At 38.7% G+C, this 21,140-nt stretch overlaps 1 protein-coding gene and 1 pseudogene across 1 annotated transcript in view; one reads left to right on the forward strand and one right to left on the reverse strand.

Annotated features, from left to right (window-relative positions):
* Window positions 1-21,140, forward strand: part of STARD9 (StAR related lipid transfer domain containing 9) — a 127,017-nt gene that overhangs the window by 40,590 nt on the left and 65,287 nt on the right. The window contains 1 exon segment of the mRNA XM_060002350.1: window positions 19,691-19,807. Within this exon segment, the coding sequence (XP_059858333.1) occupies window positions 19,691-19,807 (117 nt within the window).
* LOC132419672 (non-selective voltage-gated ion channel VDAC1-like) lies at window positions 18,573-19,509 on the reverse strand (annotated as a pseudogene).

Genomic DNA, 21,140 nt, shown 5'->3' on the forward strand with positions numbered 1-21,140 from the left:
AAAGAAACATGAAAGTGTAGCCCATGTAAAGGAAAAAATTAATCAACAGAAACCACCCCTGAGAAGGACCTAAAGGCAGATATACTAGACAGAGACTTTTAACTGTCCTAAAAATGCTCAAAGAACTAAAGGAAGATATGGAGAAAGTCATTAAAACGATATATGAATAAAAACCATATGATCACTTCAATACACGCAGAAAAAGCTTTTAACAAAATTCAACATCCATTTATGATAAAAACTCTCCACAAAGTGGGTATAGAGGGAACATACCTCTACATAATAAAGGCTATATATGACAAGCTCACAGCTAACCTGATACTCAGTGGTGAAAACCTGAAGCATTTCCTTTGAGATCAGCAACAAGACAAGGATGCCCACTCTTGCCACTTTTATTCAACACAGTATTGGAAGTACTAGCCACAGCAATTAGACAAGAAAAAGAAATGAAAGGAATCTAAATTGGAAAGGAAGAAGTAAAACCATCACTGGTTGCAGATGACATGGTACTGTACATAGAAATCCTAAAGATGCCACCAGAAAACTACTAGAGCTCATCAATGAATTTGGTAAAGTTGCAGGACACAAAATTAAAATACAGAAATCTGTTGCATTTCTATACACTAACAGCAAGCTATCAGAAAGAGAAATTAAGAAAAAAATCCCATTTACCATCACTTCAAAAAGAATGAAATAACTAGGAGAAAACCTGGTCGTAGCACTTTCTCCATACACTGCACAAATCTTTTTTTTGTATTCGGTTGCATTTTTACCTTGCTTGAAATAATAAAGCATAGCACGCCAAAAATGTTGCTTTTTTCTTCCATCTTCAATATTAAAATGGCTACACAAAAATTCACCAATTTTGATAAGTCTTTTTCAAATGCACTGATATGACAGCTGTCACATACAATCTAACAAGATTGTTTCAAATGAAGTTAAATACAACCAAGTGCTACTAGAGCTATCTTTTTTTTTTCTTTCTTTCTTTTTTTTTTTTGCGTTATGTGGGCCCCTCACTGCTGTGGCCTCTCCCGTTGCGGAGCCCAGGCTCCAGACGTGCAGGCTCAGCGGCCATGGCTTACGGGCCAAGCCGCTCCACGGCATGTGGGATCCTCCCGGACCGGGGCATGAACCCACGTCCCCTGCATCGGCAGGCGGACTCCCAACCACTGCGCCACCAGGGAAGCCCTACTAGAGCTATCTTATGGAAAAAAACAAATGAACCTTTTGGCCAACCCAATGAAAGACCTGTACTTGGAAAGCTATAAGACACTGCTGAAAGAAATTGAAGATGACAAAAACAGGTGGAAAGATATATCATGTTCATGGTTTGGAAGAATTAATATTGTTAAAATGACTCTGCTACCCAAGGCAGTCTATAGAGTCAACACAATCCCTATCAAAATACCAATGGTGTCTTTCATAGTACTATAATAAATCATTATAAAATTTGTATGGAAACACAAAAGACCCCAAATAGCCAAAGCAATTTTGAGAAAGAAGAACAGCTAGAGGTGTCATGCTCCCTGACTACTGACTATACTACAAAGCTACAGTAATGAAAAGAGTGTGGTACTGGTACAAAAACAGACACATAGCTCAGTGGAATAGAATAGAGAGCCCAGAAATAAACCCATGTACTTATGATTAATTAATCTATGACAAAGGAGGCAATAATATACAATGTGGAAGAGACAGTCTCTTCAGTAAGTGGTGATGGGAGAACTGGACAGCTACACGTAAAAGAATGAAATTAGAACATTTTCCCACATCATGTACAAAAATAAACTAAAAATGGATTAAAGACCTAAATCTAAGATCAGAAACCATAAAAATCCTAGAAGAAAACATAGGCAAAACACTCTTTGACATAAATCATAGCAGTATTTTTTGATCCATATTCTAAGGCAGTGGAAACTAAAGAAAAAACAAACAAATAGGAACTAATTAAATTTAAAAGCTTTTGCACAACAAAGGAAACCATTGACAAGATGAAAAGACAACCTACTGGGTGGGATAAAATATTTACAAATGATATGACCGTTAAGGAGTTAATACCCAAAATATATAAATAGCTCATACAACTCAGTATAAAACAAACAAAAAACCAACCTGATTAAAAAATGGGCAAAAGACCTGAATAGACATTTTTCCAAAGAAGACATACAGATGGCCAACAGGCACATGAAAATATGCTTAACATCACTAATCATCAGAGAAATGAAACTCAAAACCAAAATGAGATATCATCTCACACCTGTCAGAGTGACTATCATCAATGACCACATATAACAAATGTTGGTAAAGATGTGGAGAAAAGGAAACCCTTGTACCCTGTTGGTGGGAATGTAAATTGGTGCAGCCACTGTGGAAAACAGTATGGAGGTTCCTCAAAAAACTAAAAATAGAATTATCATATGATCCAGTATTCCACTCCTGGGTATATTTCCAAAGAAAATGAAAACACTAATTTGAAAAGATGCATGCACTTCAGTGTTCATAAGCAGTGTTATTTATAAAGGCCAAGATATGGAAGGAACCTGAGTGTCCATCAACAGATGAATGGATAAAGAAGATGTGAGATATATATATATATATATATATATATGTATATAATATATGTGTGTGTGTGTATATGTCATGGAATACTACTCAGTCATAAAAAAGAATGAAATCTTGCCATTTGAAACAACATGGATGGACCTGGAGGATATTATGCTTAGTGAAATGAATAAGATAAAGACAAATACTGTACATATCACTTATATGTGGAACCTAAAAAATAAAACAAACAAATGAATATAACAAAACAGAAACAAACTGGCACATATAGAGAACAAACTAGTGGTTACCAGTGGGGAGAGGTGAGGGGCAAGATAGGAGTAGGGGATTAAGAGGTACAAACTACTATGTATAAAATAAATAAGCTACAAGAATATATTGTACAGCACAGGGAAGATAGCCAATATTTTTTAATAACCTTAAATGAAGTATAATCTGTAAAAATTTTTAATCACTTTGTTGTACACCTGAAACTAATATGATATTGTAAATCATCTATACCTCAATTTTTTTTGGCTAAGCCATGTGATATGCGGGATCTTAGTACCCCGACCAGGGATTGAACCCGCACCCCTTGCAGTGGAAGCACAGAGTTGTAAACACTGGACCACCAGGGAAGTCCCATATACCTCAATTTTTTAAAAATGAAAGAAAAGAAAACCTCATCCTTTGCATCACCCCAATATTTAGTCTTATCTTACAACATATCTGACTTTTAGATTTCACCTGGACAGCCATGCATTTTCACTACTCGCAGCTTTATATGTGTTATTCATACTGCCTAGATAATCAACCTAATAATTAAAATCCTACTCATGGCTTGAGGCCCACTTCAGATGTTCCCTGTTTCATGAAGTCTTCCCTGCTTCTTCAGTTGAATTCAGTTCTGTTGAATGTCTTCCTTTTGCTCTTCCAGGTCAACTCTTCATCGTTTTCTACCTTTTTCTATGCCCCAAAGGCTGACCTGTTGGACTAAGCACTGGGCTTCCTTGCCCTCTGGCTTGAGTTGGGGTTGAACAGTGGAGAGCTCTAACAGATGAGAGGGAGAGGTTTCCTCCTGAGGGATTGGCTTGGTCTGGCCTCACCTGTTAACTTAAGTCACAGCTCCTCTCAATGTGGTGCTCTCCGCATGGTTCTCTTCTTCCGGGTTTTGGTGAACGTTTTTCCCCCTTCGTCCACTTTGGCTCTGAGGTGGTGAATTTCCAGGTACTGGTTCCAGGTTACTCCACTGTCCCTTGTGGTTTTCCTACTTCACACCCACACCTTTGTGAATAGTCTTTTTACTTAATTAAACCTGAATGATTCTAATTTGAATATACCATCTGTTTCTGTTTAGACCCTGATTGATATAGTGCCACAATGTGTTTCTTGTACCTGGAGTACATTTCATTTTATATTTATGGTTATTTTTTAATTTGATTCAACAAGACTGCAAAATAAATATCTTATGCTTCATTAGCATTTTCATGCATTAAGCGTTTTCTCATAATTTACTTCATTTGATTTTTACAATAAACTGTTTACAATAAACGTCATCCCTATTTTACTGATGAGGAAAAAGGAAACAAAGCACGTTACTCATACCAGGTCACACAGCTAGTAAGTGGCAGTGCTGGTATCTGTAGGAACCCAGGCCTGACTCAGAATCCAGGGTGCTTTCTGTTGTATTTTTCCTTACATCTTTTTATTAAACTTAAAAAAATTTTTTGAAATGATCACAGATTTACAGAGAAGATGTAAGTACATTCAAAAAAATTTTTCCTGAACCATTTAAAAGTTGCCAACCTGTTACCCAGTTATCCCATATACTTGAGTGTGCAGTTCCTTATACTAAAGGACATTCTTTAACATAACCACAATACAACCTTCAAAACTGGGAATTTAAATTGTTATATTACTACATCTAATCATTAGATCCCATTTGAGTTTTGCTGATTGTCCCAGTGATGTCCTTTATAGAAAAAGGATCTGGTTCAGAATCACTTGTTGCATTTAGCTGTCTTATGTCTAGTCTAATTCATCCTGGAATAGTTCCTCAGTTTTTCTTTGTATTCATAATCTTGACACTTTGGAAGATTACAGGTGAATTATTTTTTAGAATGTTTCTTAAGTTGGTTGTTCAATGTCTCCTCATGATTAGATCCAGGTTATGCATCTTCAGTAGGAATATCACAGAGTTCACTTTGATTTCTTTTTTTTTTTTTTTTTTTTTTTTTTTTTCACTTTGATTTCTTGATTAAGGTGGCGTCTTGCTAGTAACCGTAAAGTTACTCTTTTCCCTTCTTTGAAATAAATATTTTGTCGAAAGGTACTTTGAAACACTATGTAAATATCCCATTCCTCATCAAACTTTCAAATTATTTACTTGTTTATATTTGTACTGACTCATGGTTTCCCATTTTATTCAGTGGATGACAGTCTGTTATTATTATTGCTTGTTATGATGCTCAGATTGTTCCCGTTAATGGGAAATGGCATTTAGCCAAGATCTGGGTGCTAGGTGTGATCATTGCTATTGAGATATCACTGTTCCTTGGTCTCCTCAGTAGAGTTAGACAATGCTAGGGAATATATATTTGCATATACAGGTGTATATACACACACACACATGCATACAGTTCCATTATATCTATTTACTTATATTGAAACTCATGAGTTCTCACTGATTCTGATCAAATACTCTACAGTTGAAAGAAGGAAGTATGAAGAGAGAACTTGAGTGCTAGATGGAAGTAAATGAAAAATAACCCAACCAACTTAGCAAATTTGTTTCAGGACAAGGAGTGCTTGACTAAGGAGAGTTGTGTTCGTAGAATTTTGGAAATTGAGGGCTTACAAATAGTGAAGGTAACTCTTCTGCTTTTTTCTTTGTGTTCCATACCACTAGGAAATATTGACCTTGAGCTGCAATTATAAATACTAGTTGCTACTGATATTTTCTAATGGGAATTTTGGATTTCATTCATCTCATGTTGGTATGAGAATAAGAAAACTGTCAATTGTTAAGAACTCATTAAGTTAGTTGTGTCAGTTATGAACCTCTAAACTCAGAATTGTGAAAATGAATCACAGAAATGTTTAAAATGCTTAAGTGTTTGAGGAATATAGGAATGACAAGCAATACACAACAGGTTATATACTATGAATAACAATATAAAATTTATATATTTGTAGAAAGGTGGAAAAGTACAGTAAAAATTTATTGTGCTTAGCAATGGCATTTGGTCAGTTATTTAATTTTTTTTTACTCTTTTGGGATGTTGATTATTACTGATTTGGAACTGCTCATTATATTGCAATGTTAAGTTGTGGTAAATCTACATTGTAGATAATAAATGCCATTTGGAGAAGATAGAAGAAAATGAGATGGAAATATTTTACATTTCAGTCTTTATTTTCCTTCTTTCTGCTAACTAATGCAATATAGTGAATGCACTTGGATAAAGAATGAGTGCTTTGGTCTTTTCCAAGTGCCTCCTGGTTCTATGGTCATGGCAGTAGCTGTAGGGTCAGAGAAACTTTAAGTGGGGACACTTCAGGAGATTCTTCAGGCCTATGTCATGGTTAAGAAAATTGCAGCCCTTCTGTCTCCTCCTCTTCCCTCTATAGGTGGGAGCTCATGGATCCTTTAGCTTTGGGGGGGTTGTGAGAAGAGGGCTAGTCTATCAATCCCAAGCAGAAGATCCTAGAAAGACCCTGTGATATCCAGCCACAGAGTAATTTTCATTTTAGGGAGTGATATTCTCATACCACTAAAGGGTTGCATCGTGGGAATGGACCACTGCCACTATAGTTGGGCCTCTCTCATTGAGGCTAAGAACAGCTGCTGATGTCTGTCCTTTTTGTACCCATACTTCCTTGTTCAAATAAGAGTAATAAAATAACTTCAGTGAAGCGATGAGGCAGAGAGATTTGTTTGGCTGTTTCTGGGGTTACTTGCCTGGATGTTTGTTATTCCTAAGGTGGGAGATCTTTAGTCCTTGGGATGAACTTTCCACAGTTGACAGCCAGGTATTAAGAGATGGCAAGTGGAGGTCTGAAGGTTTTTCAGGGAGAGTAAAGTGACCTAGTTGTTCTGTTGTTTCACTCAGAATTCTGACTTCTTGAAGGATTGAAATGACAAGGATACATTTTAGATTTTGTGGTACTGCAGTCCTGAGGTCACCCTCACTTAAGAGAGAAGGCCTTTATCCGGGGGACATTATTCAAAGAAGGGACTTATCTGAAAGCAAGCTTAAGACACAGATTTAGTGCCACCTATGCTATGAAGATTTTCCTACCCCAGCCCACAGTCTTTTTTCCTTCTCAAAATATAATATTATGTCTACCCTTCATTCTTTTTCTACTATGTAAAAGTATTGAACTTTTTACTAACTCTATGATCATTGTAGATCGAGACAGTATTTCAGATGTCTTTCAAATCTCCCACAGAGACCATGCAGTGCTAGGGCCCTGTTAGGAATTTAATAAATACTTGCTGCTGAGGTGAAGAGAAATCCAGTTCTGGGACCTGCCAGTCTCAAAACTGGTTTCTTTCAATATAATAAAACAAGAAGCAGACTCACAGATATAGAGAACAAATTAGTGGTTATGGGGGTTGCGGGGGGCATATAGGAGTGGGGGGATGGGAGGTACAAACTATTGGGTGTAAGATAAGCTACAAGGATGTATTGTACAACATGGGAAATACAGCCAATATATTGTAATAACTGTAAATGGAATGTAACCTTTAAAAATTGTATAAATATACAGTGGAGATGGGCTTCCCTGGTGGTGTGGTTGTTGGGAGTCCACCTGCCGATGCAGGGGACACGGGTTCGTGCCCCGGTCCGGGAGGAGCCCACATGCCACGGAGTGGCTGGGCCAGTGATCCATGGCCACTGAGCCTGAGCGTCCGGAGCCTGTGCTCCGCAATGGGAGAGGCCACAACAGTGAGAGGCCCGTGTACCGCAAAAAAAAAAAAAAATTGTATAAATATACAGTGGAGAAAAGACAGCCTCTTCAATAAGTGGTGCTGGGAAAACTGGACAGGTACATGTAAAAGTGTGAGATTAGAACACTCCCTAACACCATACACAAAAATAAGCTCAAAATGGATTAAAGACCTAAATGTAAGGCCAGAAACTATCAAACTCTTAGAGGAAAACATAGGCAGAACACTCTATGACATAAATCACAGCAAGATCATTTTTGACCCACCTCCTAGAGAAATGGAAAGAAAAACAAAAATAAACAAATGGGACCTAATGAAACTTAAAAGCTTCTGCACAGCAAAGGAAACCATAAACAAGACCAAAAGACAGCCCTCAGAATGGGAGAAAATATTTGCAAATGAAGCAACTGACAAAGGATTAATCTCCAAAATTTACAAGCAGCTCATGAAGCTCAATAACAAAAGAACAAACAACCCAATCCAAAAATGGGCAGAAGACCTAAATAGACATTTCTCCAATGAAGATATACAGATTGCCAACAAACACATGAAAGAATGCTCAACATCATTAATCATTAGAGAAATGCAAATCAAAACTACAATGAGATATCATCTCACACCAGTCAGAATGGCCATCATCAAAAAATCTAGAAACAATAAATGCTGGAGAGGGTGTGGAGAAAAGGGAACCCTCTTGCACTGTTGGTGGGAATGTAAATTGATATAGCCACTGTGGAGAACAGTATGGAGGTTCCTTAAAGAACTACAAATAGAGCTACCATACAACCCAGCAATCCCACTACTGGGCATATACCCTGAGAAAACTATAATTCAAAAAGAGTCATGTACCAAAATGTTCATTGCAGCTCTATTTACAATAGCCCGGAGATGGAAACAACCTAAGTGTCCATCATCGGATGAATGGATAAAGAAGATGTGGCACATATATACAATGGAATATTACTCAGCCATAAAAAGAAACGAAATTGAGCTATTTGTAATGAGGTGGATGGACCTAGAGTCTGTCATACAGAGTGAAGTAAGTCGGAAAGAGAAAGACAAATGCCGTATACTAACACATATATATGGAATTTAAGAAAAAAAAATGTCATGAAGAACCTAGGAGTAAGACAGGAATAAAGACACAGACCTACTAGAGAATGGACTTGAGGATATGGGGAGGGGGAAGGGTAAGCTGTAACAAAGCGAGAGAGAGGCATGGACATACATACACTACCAAACGTAAGGTAGATAGCTAGTGGGAAGCAGCCGCATAGCACAGGGAGATCAGCTCGGTGCTTTGTGACCACCTAGAAGGGTGGGATAGGGAGGGTGGGAGGGAGACACAAGAGGGAAGAGATATGGGAACACATGTATATGTATACTGATTCACTTTGTTATAAAGCAGAAACTCACACACCACTGTAAAGCAATTATACTCCAATAAAGGTGTTAAAAAATTAAAAAATTAATTAAAAATAAAAAGAAGGACTTGTTTCTTTCAGAATAATGATTCTTCTCCTCATTGGGTATGGCATACGTTCCAGTTGGCCTTGTGTATCTTTACCTGCATTTCAAAATTTCTCTTGTAGTTTCTTTCTCCTCCTGTTCATTGGAAACTGTTTAAACAGAAATTTCCATGGTATACATTGCATGGATATACATATATGATATGAATAAATATGGGAAATAAATCTCTCTGTAGTTCACAGTGTAAAGTGGAGGAACCAAATAGTTTCATCTGTCAAAGTCAAATATAGGCCGTTGCCTGTTTTCTCTGGAAAAATCTGCTACAAAAAACCAGGGGCAGGATCCAAATGATGTTGATTAACCCCTAGCTGGGCTTACAGTGGGAAGGAAATGTGAACATTTATACTGGGCAGAGACCCAAAGATCAGTGACCTGCAGTGGTGTTAAGGGAGTGGCCTGACATTTATAAAGAGTGGACAGCATTTCCTGATACTTTGTGGGGTTGTTTTGGCACAGCTGGCACAGTTGAGACTTTCTTTCCCTTCCTAAATACCTTGTTTGCTCTTTGGGTAAGCTATAGCCAGGTGGACAGTGGGGCCTGGGCTGTGGCTTAGGTAGACTTGGATACCTGATGGGTGGGGCTATAGCATGCTTTCCTACTGAGAAATTAAATAGAATTTGAAATTAAAATATTAAGTTGTCTAATTATAAATATAGGGAAAACTGTACTTATGAGTATCATAAATAACTATAGTAAAATAAAAAATAAAAACAATTGGGTTTAGTTAGTATCCTCATTGTATTCAAGTATTCCTAATTACTATATTTACATCAGAATTTAAGACCTGAAAGGGACATTAGATATTATCTAGGAATAGAACAAAAGTCTGAAAGAGTAAGCTGTACACCAAAATGTTAACAATGGTTATGTTTAAATGGTGGGAGTATTTTTATCAGCATTTTCTGGGTTTTTTCTATTTTAAGTATATTTATTTATGTAATAAAACATTATAAGAATACTTCTCATGGTGAATACTCAAATACTGATCCTTGTCAATAAAGATGACATCTATTACTGCATTAAGTAGCAGTGTTACTAAATGGGAAAAAAAAGTCTTCTAGTACAGTCCTTTTAACAGTGGAGTTATAGACCAAGAGATACGTGTTTAAAATCCATTTAGATGGAATACATCATAGAATTTAAAGCTGTTTTCTCATAAATATTTCTTAGGTAAATTAACAAAAACTGGTGAAGAATTTCTTTTCTGTGTGAAAATCATAGTTGATAATAGCTATTTCATTTTATAATAGAAATGTATGGGTCAAAAGGTACAAATTTACAGCTATAAAATGAATAAGTCATGGGGATATGATGTACAGCGTGGTGACTATAGTTAATAATACTGTATTGCATATTTGAAAGTAGCTAGGTGGGTGGATTGTGAAAGATCACAGGAGGAGAAAAAAATTTGTAACTGTGTATGGTGATGGATGTTAACTCGATTTATTGTGGTGATCATTTTTCTTAAAAATAAATTTATTTATTTGTTTATTTATTTATTTTTGGCTGAGTTGGGTCTTTGTTGCTGTGCGCGGGCTTTCTCTAGTTGCAGCGAGTGGTGGCTACTTTTCATTGAGGTGTGTGGGCTTCTCATTGCTGTGGCTTCTCTTGTTGTGGAGCACGGGCTCTAGGCACGTGGGCTCAGTAGTTGTGGCTCGCGGGCTCCAGAGCGCAGACTCAGTAGTTGTGGTGCATGGGCTTAGTTGCTCCGTGGCATGTGGGATCTTCCTGGACCAGGACTCGAACCCGTGTCCCCTGCATTGGCAGGCGGATTCTTAACCACTGCGCCACCACGTAAGCTCTGTGGTGATCATTTTGTGGTATATAGAAATGTTGAATCATTATGTTATATACCTGAAACTAATATGTCAATAATACCTTAATTTTTTAAAAAGCCTGGGAAAAAAGAGAAATGTATGAAGCCTTTCTGTGGGAAAGTATTAAGGGTTAAGAACTTCATGTATTTTATTGGCTAGGTAACCTCTCTTTCAGTTACATGATTTTCATACTTATAGAAGGGAAAGAATGATCCTTAGGCCCTAGCAAAACCGGTAAGACATGAAGAAAGAGTTTACAATTTTTTTTACATTAATGGTTTCTGAAGATTTTTTAGAAATGAATATTTAATAAGATGGAAGGTAGAAGTTTTTTTAAAGGTATCTATGTGAAGTTGGGGCATATTAACTATGGTGTCTGTATTGGATTTTCCAAAAGTCCATGGTTCTTTTAAAGTACATGGGAGTACCAGCGAGAATGTTAACTCTTTTGAGTACTCCTTATACCAAAAAATGGAAAAAAATAATATGTAGTAACAATAACAACGAAAACTAGCACAGTAAAGTGCTTACTTTGTGCCATTGTTCTTAAAGTTTTACATGTATTTACACAGTTAATCCTCTCAAAAACCCTGTGAGTTTTAGGTGCTCTTTAATCTCCATTTCACAGGTGAGGAAACTGAGGGAAGGTTACTTGCCCCAGGAACCAGATTTCAAATCTGTTAAGTTGTGAAGCCTGTGTTCTTAACCATTAAACTATAACTGTAGCTATTTAGAGGAAGGCAAATTATTCTAAGCCCTTTCCCCAACTCCAGGCCGCATTGTTATATTTTGTACATGAATACTCTCCTCAAATAATAGGCCCTGAACCCTAGTTTTCTGTACTGCTGCCACAAGTTTGGAGATAGGATGGGTCAGTAGATCCACAAATAGTACCAGCTGTACCTCACGGTCTCTGTGTGATGAGAAGTAAAAGTAAGTACAACTCTGGGCTACTTGAGGTTTTCCTAGCAGCTAACAGTGCTAGTGAAAACATATGTTTGAATAGTTTCCAGAGTTGTCTAGAATTATTTTCCAGTTTAAAGATGCCTACTAACACACGGTTTTTAGATTTATTATTTTTTTACATCTTTATTGGAGTATAATTGCTTTACAATGGTGTGTTAGTTTCTGCTTTATAACAAAGTGAATGAGTTATACATGTATTCCCATATCTCTTCCCTCTTGCGTCTCCCTCCCTCCCACCCTCCCTATCCCACCCCTGCAGGCGGTCACAAAGCACCCAGCTGATCTCCCTGTGCTATGCAGCTGCTTCCCACTAGCTATCTACCTTACGTTTGGTAGTGTATGTATGTCCATGCCTCTCTCTCGCTTTGTTACAGCTTACCCTTCCCCCTCCCCATATCCTCAAGTCCATTCTCTAGTAGGTCTGTGTCTTTGTTCCTGTCTTACCCCTAGGTTCTTCATGACATTTTTTTTCTTAAATTCCATATATATGTGTTAGTATACGGCATTTGTCTTTCTCTTTCCGACTTACTTCACTCTGTATGACAGACTCTAGGTCCATCCACCTCATTACAAATAGCTCAATTTCGTTTCTTTTTATGGCTGAGTAATATTCCATTGTATATATGTGCCACATCTTCTTTATCCATTCATCCGATGATGGACACTTAGGTTGTTTCCATCTCCGGGCTATTGTAAATAGAGCTGCAATGGACATTTTGGTACATGACTCTTTTTGAATTACGGTTTTCTCAGGGTATATGCCCAGTAGTGGGATTGCTGGGTTGTATGGTAGCTCTATTTGTAGTTCTTTAAGGAACCTCCATACTGTTCTCCACAGTGGCTGTATCAATTTACATTCCCACCAACAGTGCAAGAGGGTTCCCTTTTCTCCACACCCTCTCCAGCATTTATTGTTTCTAGATTTTTTGATGATGGCCATTCTGTCCGGTGTGAGATGATATCTCATTGTAGTTTTGATTTGCATTTCTCTAATGATTAATGGTGTTGAGCATTCTTTCATGTGTTTGTTGGCAGTCTGTATATCTTCTTTGGAGAAATGTCTATTTAGGTCTTCTGCCTATTTTTGGATTGGGTTGTTTGTTTTTTTGTTATTGAGCTGCATGAGCTGCTTATATATTTTGGAGATTAATCCTTTGTCAGTTGCTTCATTTGCAAATATTTTCTCCCATTCTGAGGGTTGTCTTTTGGTCTTGTTTATGGTTTCCTTTGCTGTGCAAAAGCTTTTAAGTTTCATTAGGTCCCATTTGTTTATTTTTGCTTTTATTTCCATTTCTCCAGGAGTTGGGTCAGAAAGGATCTTGCTGTGATTTATGTCGTAGAGTGTTCCGCCACTGTTTTCCTCTAAGAGTTTGATAGTTTCTGGCCTTACATTTAGGTCTTAAATCCATTTTGAGCTTATTTTTGTGTATGGTGTTAGGGAGTGATCTAATCTCATACTTTTATAGATTTATTTTTAACTAACATTTTTCCCTCCTTGAAATGTCCCTTTTACTTCTCACTTACCAATAATTTTTTTTAGTAGTTATTTATTTAGGCTGCTTCAGGTCTTAGTTGCCGTACGCGAGATCTTCATTGCGGTGTGTGGGACCTTTTTTAGTTGCGGCACGCGGCATGCTTGTGGGATCTAGTTCCCTGACCAGGGATCGAACTTGAGGCCCCTGCATTAGGAGCATGGAGTCTTACCCACTGGACCACCAGGGAAGTTCCAACAATTTCTGATACCTGTATTTGAAATCAATATTTATTTCATCATTTTGAACCCTTTTTCATCCTAAATGGAAATCACAGTTTTTGTTGTTGTTTTTGTTGTTATGAGTCTACTTGGGGCTCAGAGAACATAGTATATAATAGAAAGAACTACAGAGCTACCAAAAACAAGCAAACAAACAAACAAAAAATCTATCAGCGAAAAGTTCCTATAGGAAAATACAGCGCAACCATTATTCTTGGACCTTAAACAGTCATCATGAAATCTCCAGAGACATAGTTGATTCTAACTGCTTTTGAGAAGGGTTTGTCTGCTAAATGTTGCTGATATCAGGGAAGTCCATTCCTTGAGATTTATCTTGTGGATCTTCTTTTTAAAAAATAGACTTTATTTGTTAGAGTAGTTTTAGGTTTACAGAAGAGTTGAGCACAAAGTGCAGAGAGATCCCATATACCTCCTGCCCCCAAACTATCAACATTGCACACTGTTGTGGTACATTCGTTGCAGGTGGTGAACCTACATTGACTGATATATCATCTAATGTCCATAGTTTATATTAGGGTTCATTTTTGGTTTTGTTCATTCTTGGGTTTGACAAATGTATAATGACATGTGTACACCATTATAGTATCATAGAGAGTAGTTTCAGTGCCCTAAAAATCGTGTGCACTCCACCTGTCATCTGTCCCTCCCCCAACTCCACCCAATCACTGATGTTTTTACTGTCTCCATAGTTTTCGTTTTCCAGACATTCATATAGTTGGAATCATACAGTAAGTAGCCTTTTCAGATTGGCTTCTTTCACTTAGCAGTGTGCATTTAAGTTTCCTCCATGTTTTTTCATGGCATGATAGCTCATTTCTTTTTAGCACTGAGTAATATCCTGTCATCTGGATGTACCACAGTTTACACATTCACCTATTGAAGGACACCTTGGTTGCTTCCAAGGTTTGGCAATTATGAATAAAGCTTCTGTAAACATCTGTGTGCAGCTTTTTGTGTGGATATGTTTTCAGCCCCTTTGGGTAAATACCAAGGGAGCATGCTTGCCACATTGTATGTTAAGAATGATATGTTTAAATGGAATATTACTCAGCCATAAAAAGAGTTATTTGTAGTGAAATTGAGTTATTTGTAGTGAGGTGGATGGACCTAGAGTCTGTCATACAGAGTGAAGTAAGACAGAAAGAGAAAAACAAATACCATATGCTAACACATATATATGGAATCTAAAAAAAAAAATGGTTCTGAAGAACCTAGGTGCAGGACAGGAATAAAGACGCAGATGTAGAGAATGGCCTTGAGGACATGGGGAGGAGGGGGAAGGGTAAGCTGAGATGAAGTGAGAGAGTGGCATGGACATTATTACACTACCAAATGTAAAATAGATAGCTAGTGGGAAGCAGCCGCATAGCACAGGGAGATCAGCTCGGTGCTTTGTGACCACTTAGAGGGGTGGGAAAGGGAGGGTGGGAGGGAGACGCAAGAGGGAGGAGATATGGGAACATATGTATATGTATAAATGATTCACTTTGTTATAAAGCAGAAACTAACACACCATTGTAAAGCAATTTTACTCCAATTAAGATGTTAAAAGAAAAAAGAATAATATTTTTATTTTATAAATAAAAACACAAAAAACTGGCAAAACGTCTTCCAAAGTGTCTGTACCATTCTGCATTCCCATCAACAATGAATGAGATTTCCTATTGCTCCATATCCTTGTCAGCATTTGGTGTTGTCAGTGTGTTGGATTTTGGCCATTCTAACAGGTGTGTCTGGTATCTCTTTGTTTTAATTTGCAACTCTAATGACATATGATGTTGAACATCAAAAATTCTGGTTCCTAGTTTCAGTTGCCCTTAGGAAATGAGTATTGCTAGGGATTTTGGTTTAGGCTTCAGGTGTTGTGAGTCCCAGTACAGAAGCATCCAGTGGACTATCCCCTATTTAGCACATCCTTAAAAAGACTGGAAGTGCTGTGTCACATAAAATTAACCTGTCTGTTGAATGCTTTCTTCTGTTTATATTCCAGAAAAAATAAAGTTACACTGCTCATCTCTCCTCCTGAACTGGACCCTCTAGCTTTAGATTGCCTTTTGGTGATTTATTTTAGCCTTCAAACTGTTCTTGGTATTCATATTGAGCTGTTTCCATCTGCTTCATTATAATACCACAGTCAGAGTGAACCACGGTGTCATCTGGCTCTGTTGTGCTCTATTTAGGGCTGTGGTTTTTCCTAGAATTTATGATGAGCTAAGCCTCACAGTTCTTGAAGAATGGAATCTGAACTTTCTACCAGTTCCACGTTTGGAGCCTACTAGTTTTTCTTGTTCACATCTTTTACTGTTGAGTGAAAATGGTATCTTCAAAGATGTTTTTCATAAAACCTCCAGGTGATTATTTGAATTTGGATAAAGACATGGGCAGAGTAACATTCTGCTGTCTTCCTTTACAATCCACTGAGCTCATTCTGCTCTGCTGTGTGAGTGGTGGGAAGAAATAACACTTTCACTAGATGTGGCCTTGCTCTGTCTGCACCTCTGTTTCCACTTTCTTCTGGAGCACTAGAAAGAAAGGTTGAGTTTTGGGGAACATTTCCAACTAGTAAATGGGTAGCAGCCAACTCAAGTGGTCTGGTGAAGAGAAATAACCTCTCCTTCCTTCAGTCCCTGGGAATTTTACCAAGACAGATGTCAGGAGGCAAAGAGAACTCTGCCCAATTTTCAGTTTTGCTAATATAGAGGTGAATGAATGGCGAGTACAGAGCTGGGAGGGAGATTGGTGAAGGGGGTGGGAATGGTCCAAGGTCCAAATCTTTTACCACTCCCTGGGTTATTTTGGCCCTATGCCTGAATATTAGAAGCACTAAAAAACAAACAAAACATAAATAGTTCATTGGTCAAGAAGCATAACTATAGCTGCTAAAACACAATAGGGTAGTATAGTCTTAGGTCAGCAACTGCTATCTTCGTTCCCGTGGTCCCTAGTTATGTGTGTTATCTCACTTAATCTTCACAACAAACCTGTGATATAGTTACAAAATATCCACTTTACTGGGAAAGAAACGGAGGCTTACAAATTTTAAGTAAAATTTTGTGGGACCATACAAATTTGTATGGTCCCACAGCTATGAACCATAAGAACAGTATTCCAATTTGGAACCAATTTGGAACTGTATCAGGAGATTCACAGAATTTAAGGGAAAGTAGAAAAATGAGCAGGAAACCATGGGGCCCTAGGTAGCAGGGAAGCCCGGCAAAGCCGTATCACAGAATAGTCTGATTTGAGCACCACACTTGGCACTTGTGTGTTCAGGATGTAGTACCGATGGACTCTCGATGCCAACAAGGAGAATTTATTCCTTTGTTTTTGTGTCATTCTTTGAAAATTCAAGCGCAAGCACCTAGTTGGCGGGCCTCATTTCACATGTTCGTGTTCTAGCCACCAGGAGGTGGAGAGGGTTTCCTGGACTATTTGGCTTCCGTCGGGGAGGGTTGGGCCCTGCTTCCAACCAAGACTGACACAATCAGGTTCCCCCCGCAGATAGGAAGAGTATTTGGATGCTGAGTAGCAGCAATACAAAGGGTAAATGCCCACCATACCAGCTGTGTATGTAGATGTCTATGTGGCCTTCTGCTGAGGACTGGTTCAGCTGGAAGCTATGCCTTCCCCATAAGCCAGGCTGTTTTGTCCTGAGCCTGGGGTCTGCCTGACAGAGTCCAACAGGACTTTCAGACACTACACAAAGTACAGGGGTTTTCATAGGAGGACCTCTGGCTGTTTCTGATTCATTAAAGCTGACCACTACAGAGATGAGTGACAGTGGAAGCAGTCAGCTGTTAGGATCAGTCTGAAGAGGCAGCATGTAGAAAAGGGCCCCATAGGGAAAACTCCTCCCTAACTTCTGGGCTTAACTGATTCTCAGTGTGGTGTCTTGAGACCCTGAATTTGTGTGAATTGTTACTGTGCAGTATTTCATTGTAGCTTTACCTGATTAACCATATTAAACTTTTTTTTTTTGGTAATGGGAAAGAAAAAGAATTAATGTACATGGTTTTTCTTTACTAATTTGCTTGCGTGTCTTTGCCTTTCTCCCAGACTCTTTTTGCCTTAAGGTTAGGGACCATATATATCAATTTTGTGTCTTTAATGTCTAGCCTTGGGCCCGGCATATAGTAAGCACTTTGAAAAATATTTGACTGACTAACTGAATGAATGAATTTTCCTTAGCAATCTTCTTTTTTTTTTTAAGGTTTCAGTATTTTATTCAAGTTTTATTTTTAAGTGATGTTAATTATAGCATTTGAAGGGGAGGAACTAATTCCATACAAAATGGAAGACTCTAAAACGTACCCATTAAACTGCTAAAAAATAAACTGAGTGGCGAGAATACAACAGAAGTTCAGTTTAGATTCTGAGTGTTGTCCCCATGTGATTACAGTTACAGAGACTCTTCCCAGCTTTCAACTGGAGCTCTTTAGAAGCTATTTCATACTCTGGTGCAAGGGCGAAAAAACACAACATGAGAAAAAACACAATTAAGTCCTGAATTATTGGCTTCATCACATCCGCCTTCTCCACCCCAAAATGGCACAAAAGAAGCAGCAACCATGCCCCGCAGACTACTTTTTGGTGTAAAAGAGGTGATGGATTGCGGTGGAAAAAGTCCCTGCCTAAAAAAGTCCCTTTCAGATGAGTTTGTATACACCATCAAAGAGTCTCTCCTCAATCAGGGTAGGAAACCAAGGTTCAATTCTCAGGAAGTCACAATTTCATTCATTTACTCAATACGAATTTACAAAGTACAAAGTGCCTGCAAATTATCAACTTCCACTTGCAGCCATTTCTAGGTAAAAAAGAAACCTGACATCTCTAGAGGGGCCAGCAAGCTCCCCCTCAAGTCTACAGCTGAAAGGACCTTTTTTGAAATTGGGTTGCTTCTGTACCTCTGCAAGGGTAACACCCTAAAGCTGAATCATCTTTAACCTGGAAGTCTAACATGATATTTAGCGATACTTTCATCCCAGACATACAACATTAAAAGGTACGCTAAATTCTGAAGGTAGCTATGCTGCAAAATAGTTTAAAATTAAATGATTGTACAGTATTCATTTATGCTTGAAACTCCAGTCCTAGACCAAGCTTGTGGCCACCAGCGTTGACATTCTTGCCATCCAGCAGAACTGACAGTGTCAGTTTGATACCTGGCTTTAGGGTCTGAGTATATCCTAACCCTGTCAGGCTGGAGTTATTCACTTTAGCCAAGAAGCAGGCATCAGGGTCGATCTGGTACTTTGCTGTTATTCTGAAGTGAGTGTTACTGTTTCCTGCTGTCCAGGCCAGATTAACAGCAGTCTCCAACTTTTCACTTTCTGAAAAATGGAGCCGCCAGACTCTGTCCCATCATTTACATTAGTGTGAAGCTGGAACTCATCCGTCTTGTAACCAACCGCAAAGTTGCTCTGGGTCACTCAAGACTTTGCGGTCTCAAAATTCACCTGGTAGCCAGCCAGCCAGCCAGCCCTCATAACGCAGCACCAGAGCACCCCGGATGGAAGGCCCAGCACTGTTGAAATCGACATCACAACCCAGGTTGATATGTTCCCACTTGTACCCTGTCTTGATTTTAGCATTTTTTTCCCCCAGTGTTTGATGAGAAGGATGAATCGAAGGTCAGCTTCAGGCCACGTGCAAGCTGATCTTCCACGGTAATCTCCGTGCGTAGTGTGTTGTCAGTGTTCCATTTCTGCGTAAACGTTAGACCATATTTGGTCCATCTGTACTTGCTTTCCAGACTGCCCGTCACTTTGGTGGTCTCGGTGTTGGCTGAACCTGTAAGTTCCAGTCCATTCTCAGATTTTGTTTTCAAATCAAGTTTTATTAAGCCAAATCCATAGCCCTTGGTGAAGACATCCCTGGCAGATTTGCCAAGATCAGCATATGTGGGAGGCACAGCCATCTTCTGCTCAGAAGTGGTGGCAGTCAGCAATCTTTTTTTGAAACTGAATTGATTCTCATAAAACAGTGGGGAATTTATAGTCATGGATGTTTGAAACATTTTATATTATTATAGGTTAAAAAATAATTTACAAGCTGCTGTGGGAAGAAGGACCAGAGTGACATGCTCTCTATTTTTATTGTTATAGGTGTTCCAGGATTTGGGGACTGAAGTACTGTCTGGAGCTGCCAAAGGCTACAACATATGCCTTTTTGCCTATGGGCAGACAGGCTCTGGGAAGACATACACCATGCTGGGCACCCCAGTGAGTATTGGGATTGGAATGCAGTATCTTCCTAAAGCCACAGGAAGCCTGAATCTTGCATTGTCCTTGCCACTGAGAGAGGATGTGAGTTTCATAGTCAGTCAACTTCAGTAAGATTTAATGGGTCCTATTCTGTATTAAGAATGCATTTCTTCAGGCTCACAGACTTAGAGAACAAATTTATGGTTACCAGGGGGCAAGGGTGGGGCGAGGGATAGTTAGGGAGTTTGGGATTGACATGTACACAGTGCTATATTTAAAATGGATAACCAACAAGGACCTACTGTATAGCACAGGGAACTCTGCTCAGTATTATGTAACAACCTAAATGGGAAAAGAATTTGAAAAAGAATAGATACATGTATATCTGTAACTGAATCACTCTGCTGTACACCTGGAACTCACACAATATTGTTAATCAGCTATATAACTTTTTATAAAATAAAAAGTTTAAAAAAAGGATGTTTCTCAGCACTTTAATTGAAAGGTAAACTTTGAATAATTTAGCCCCTCTTTATTACACCCTGAAGAATCTTAGAATTTTACAATTCCCTTTGATGACACAGACCTTGTCAGTTCTTCTGAATTTCTCATATCATTTCCAAGTTCATCACCTGTAGCTTTTTAACACCTTTGGTGTAGACAAGTCCCAGACTGAGTGTTAAGTGCTGGCTAAGGCCATGTGGATATGGGGCTATGTGTGTGTTCGATCTGAGTGTTCAGAAAGAAGCAGGAGAACCAGCTACTGGGATGGGAGCTTTCAAAAGTGTGTAGGACTTATGAGAGCCTTCCTTTATCATGGAAAATTGGGAGGGTAGAGTTCCTTAAGAATACCTCTTTGTTTTAGGCTTAGAAGTACCCTGGTGAGATGAACTGGTAGGGCAGGTGACAAATAACACCACACAGGGACATTCTCTAGGACGTTGTTCCTCCTGAAAGATTATCCCTGCTGCCGTGGGCCCAGATCATTGCTTACTACGTCCATGTTTAGCCTGATTTTATAGATTTTAAATTAAAAGAAGAAAATTCCCAATAACCCAGGGGTGTAAAGCCCTTAACCTGAGTATAAGTTAGCACTGGATCCAAGATGAAAAAAGAAGCCGCTTCTCTCTAAATGTGTGTTTTGCACACCCATGTACTCTAGTCCTCCTGTGTGTGCAGGGTTAGGAGATAGGGTTCTGGGAGGGACCACCATGGTAAAGTGAATTCATCCAAGAAGGATGTAACTTTCTCTGCATGAAAGTATGTATCTGGGTTTGCTAGCTTCTTCTCTCTTCCTTCTTACGGCGGTGATCTGCCTCTCATCTGGTACATTCCTCCCATGAGAGTCTCC

The sequence above is a fragment of the Delphinus delphis genome, chromosome 2 (genome assembly GCF_949987515.2).
Source record: "Delphinus delphis chromosome 2, mDelDel1.2, whole genome shotgun sequence".
Lineage (NCBI taxonomy): Eukaryota > Metazoa > Chordata > Mammalia > Artiodactyla > Delphinidae > Delphinus > Delphinus delphis.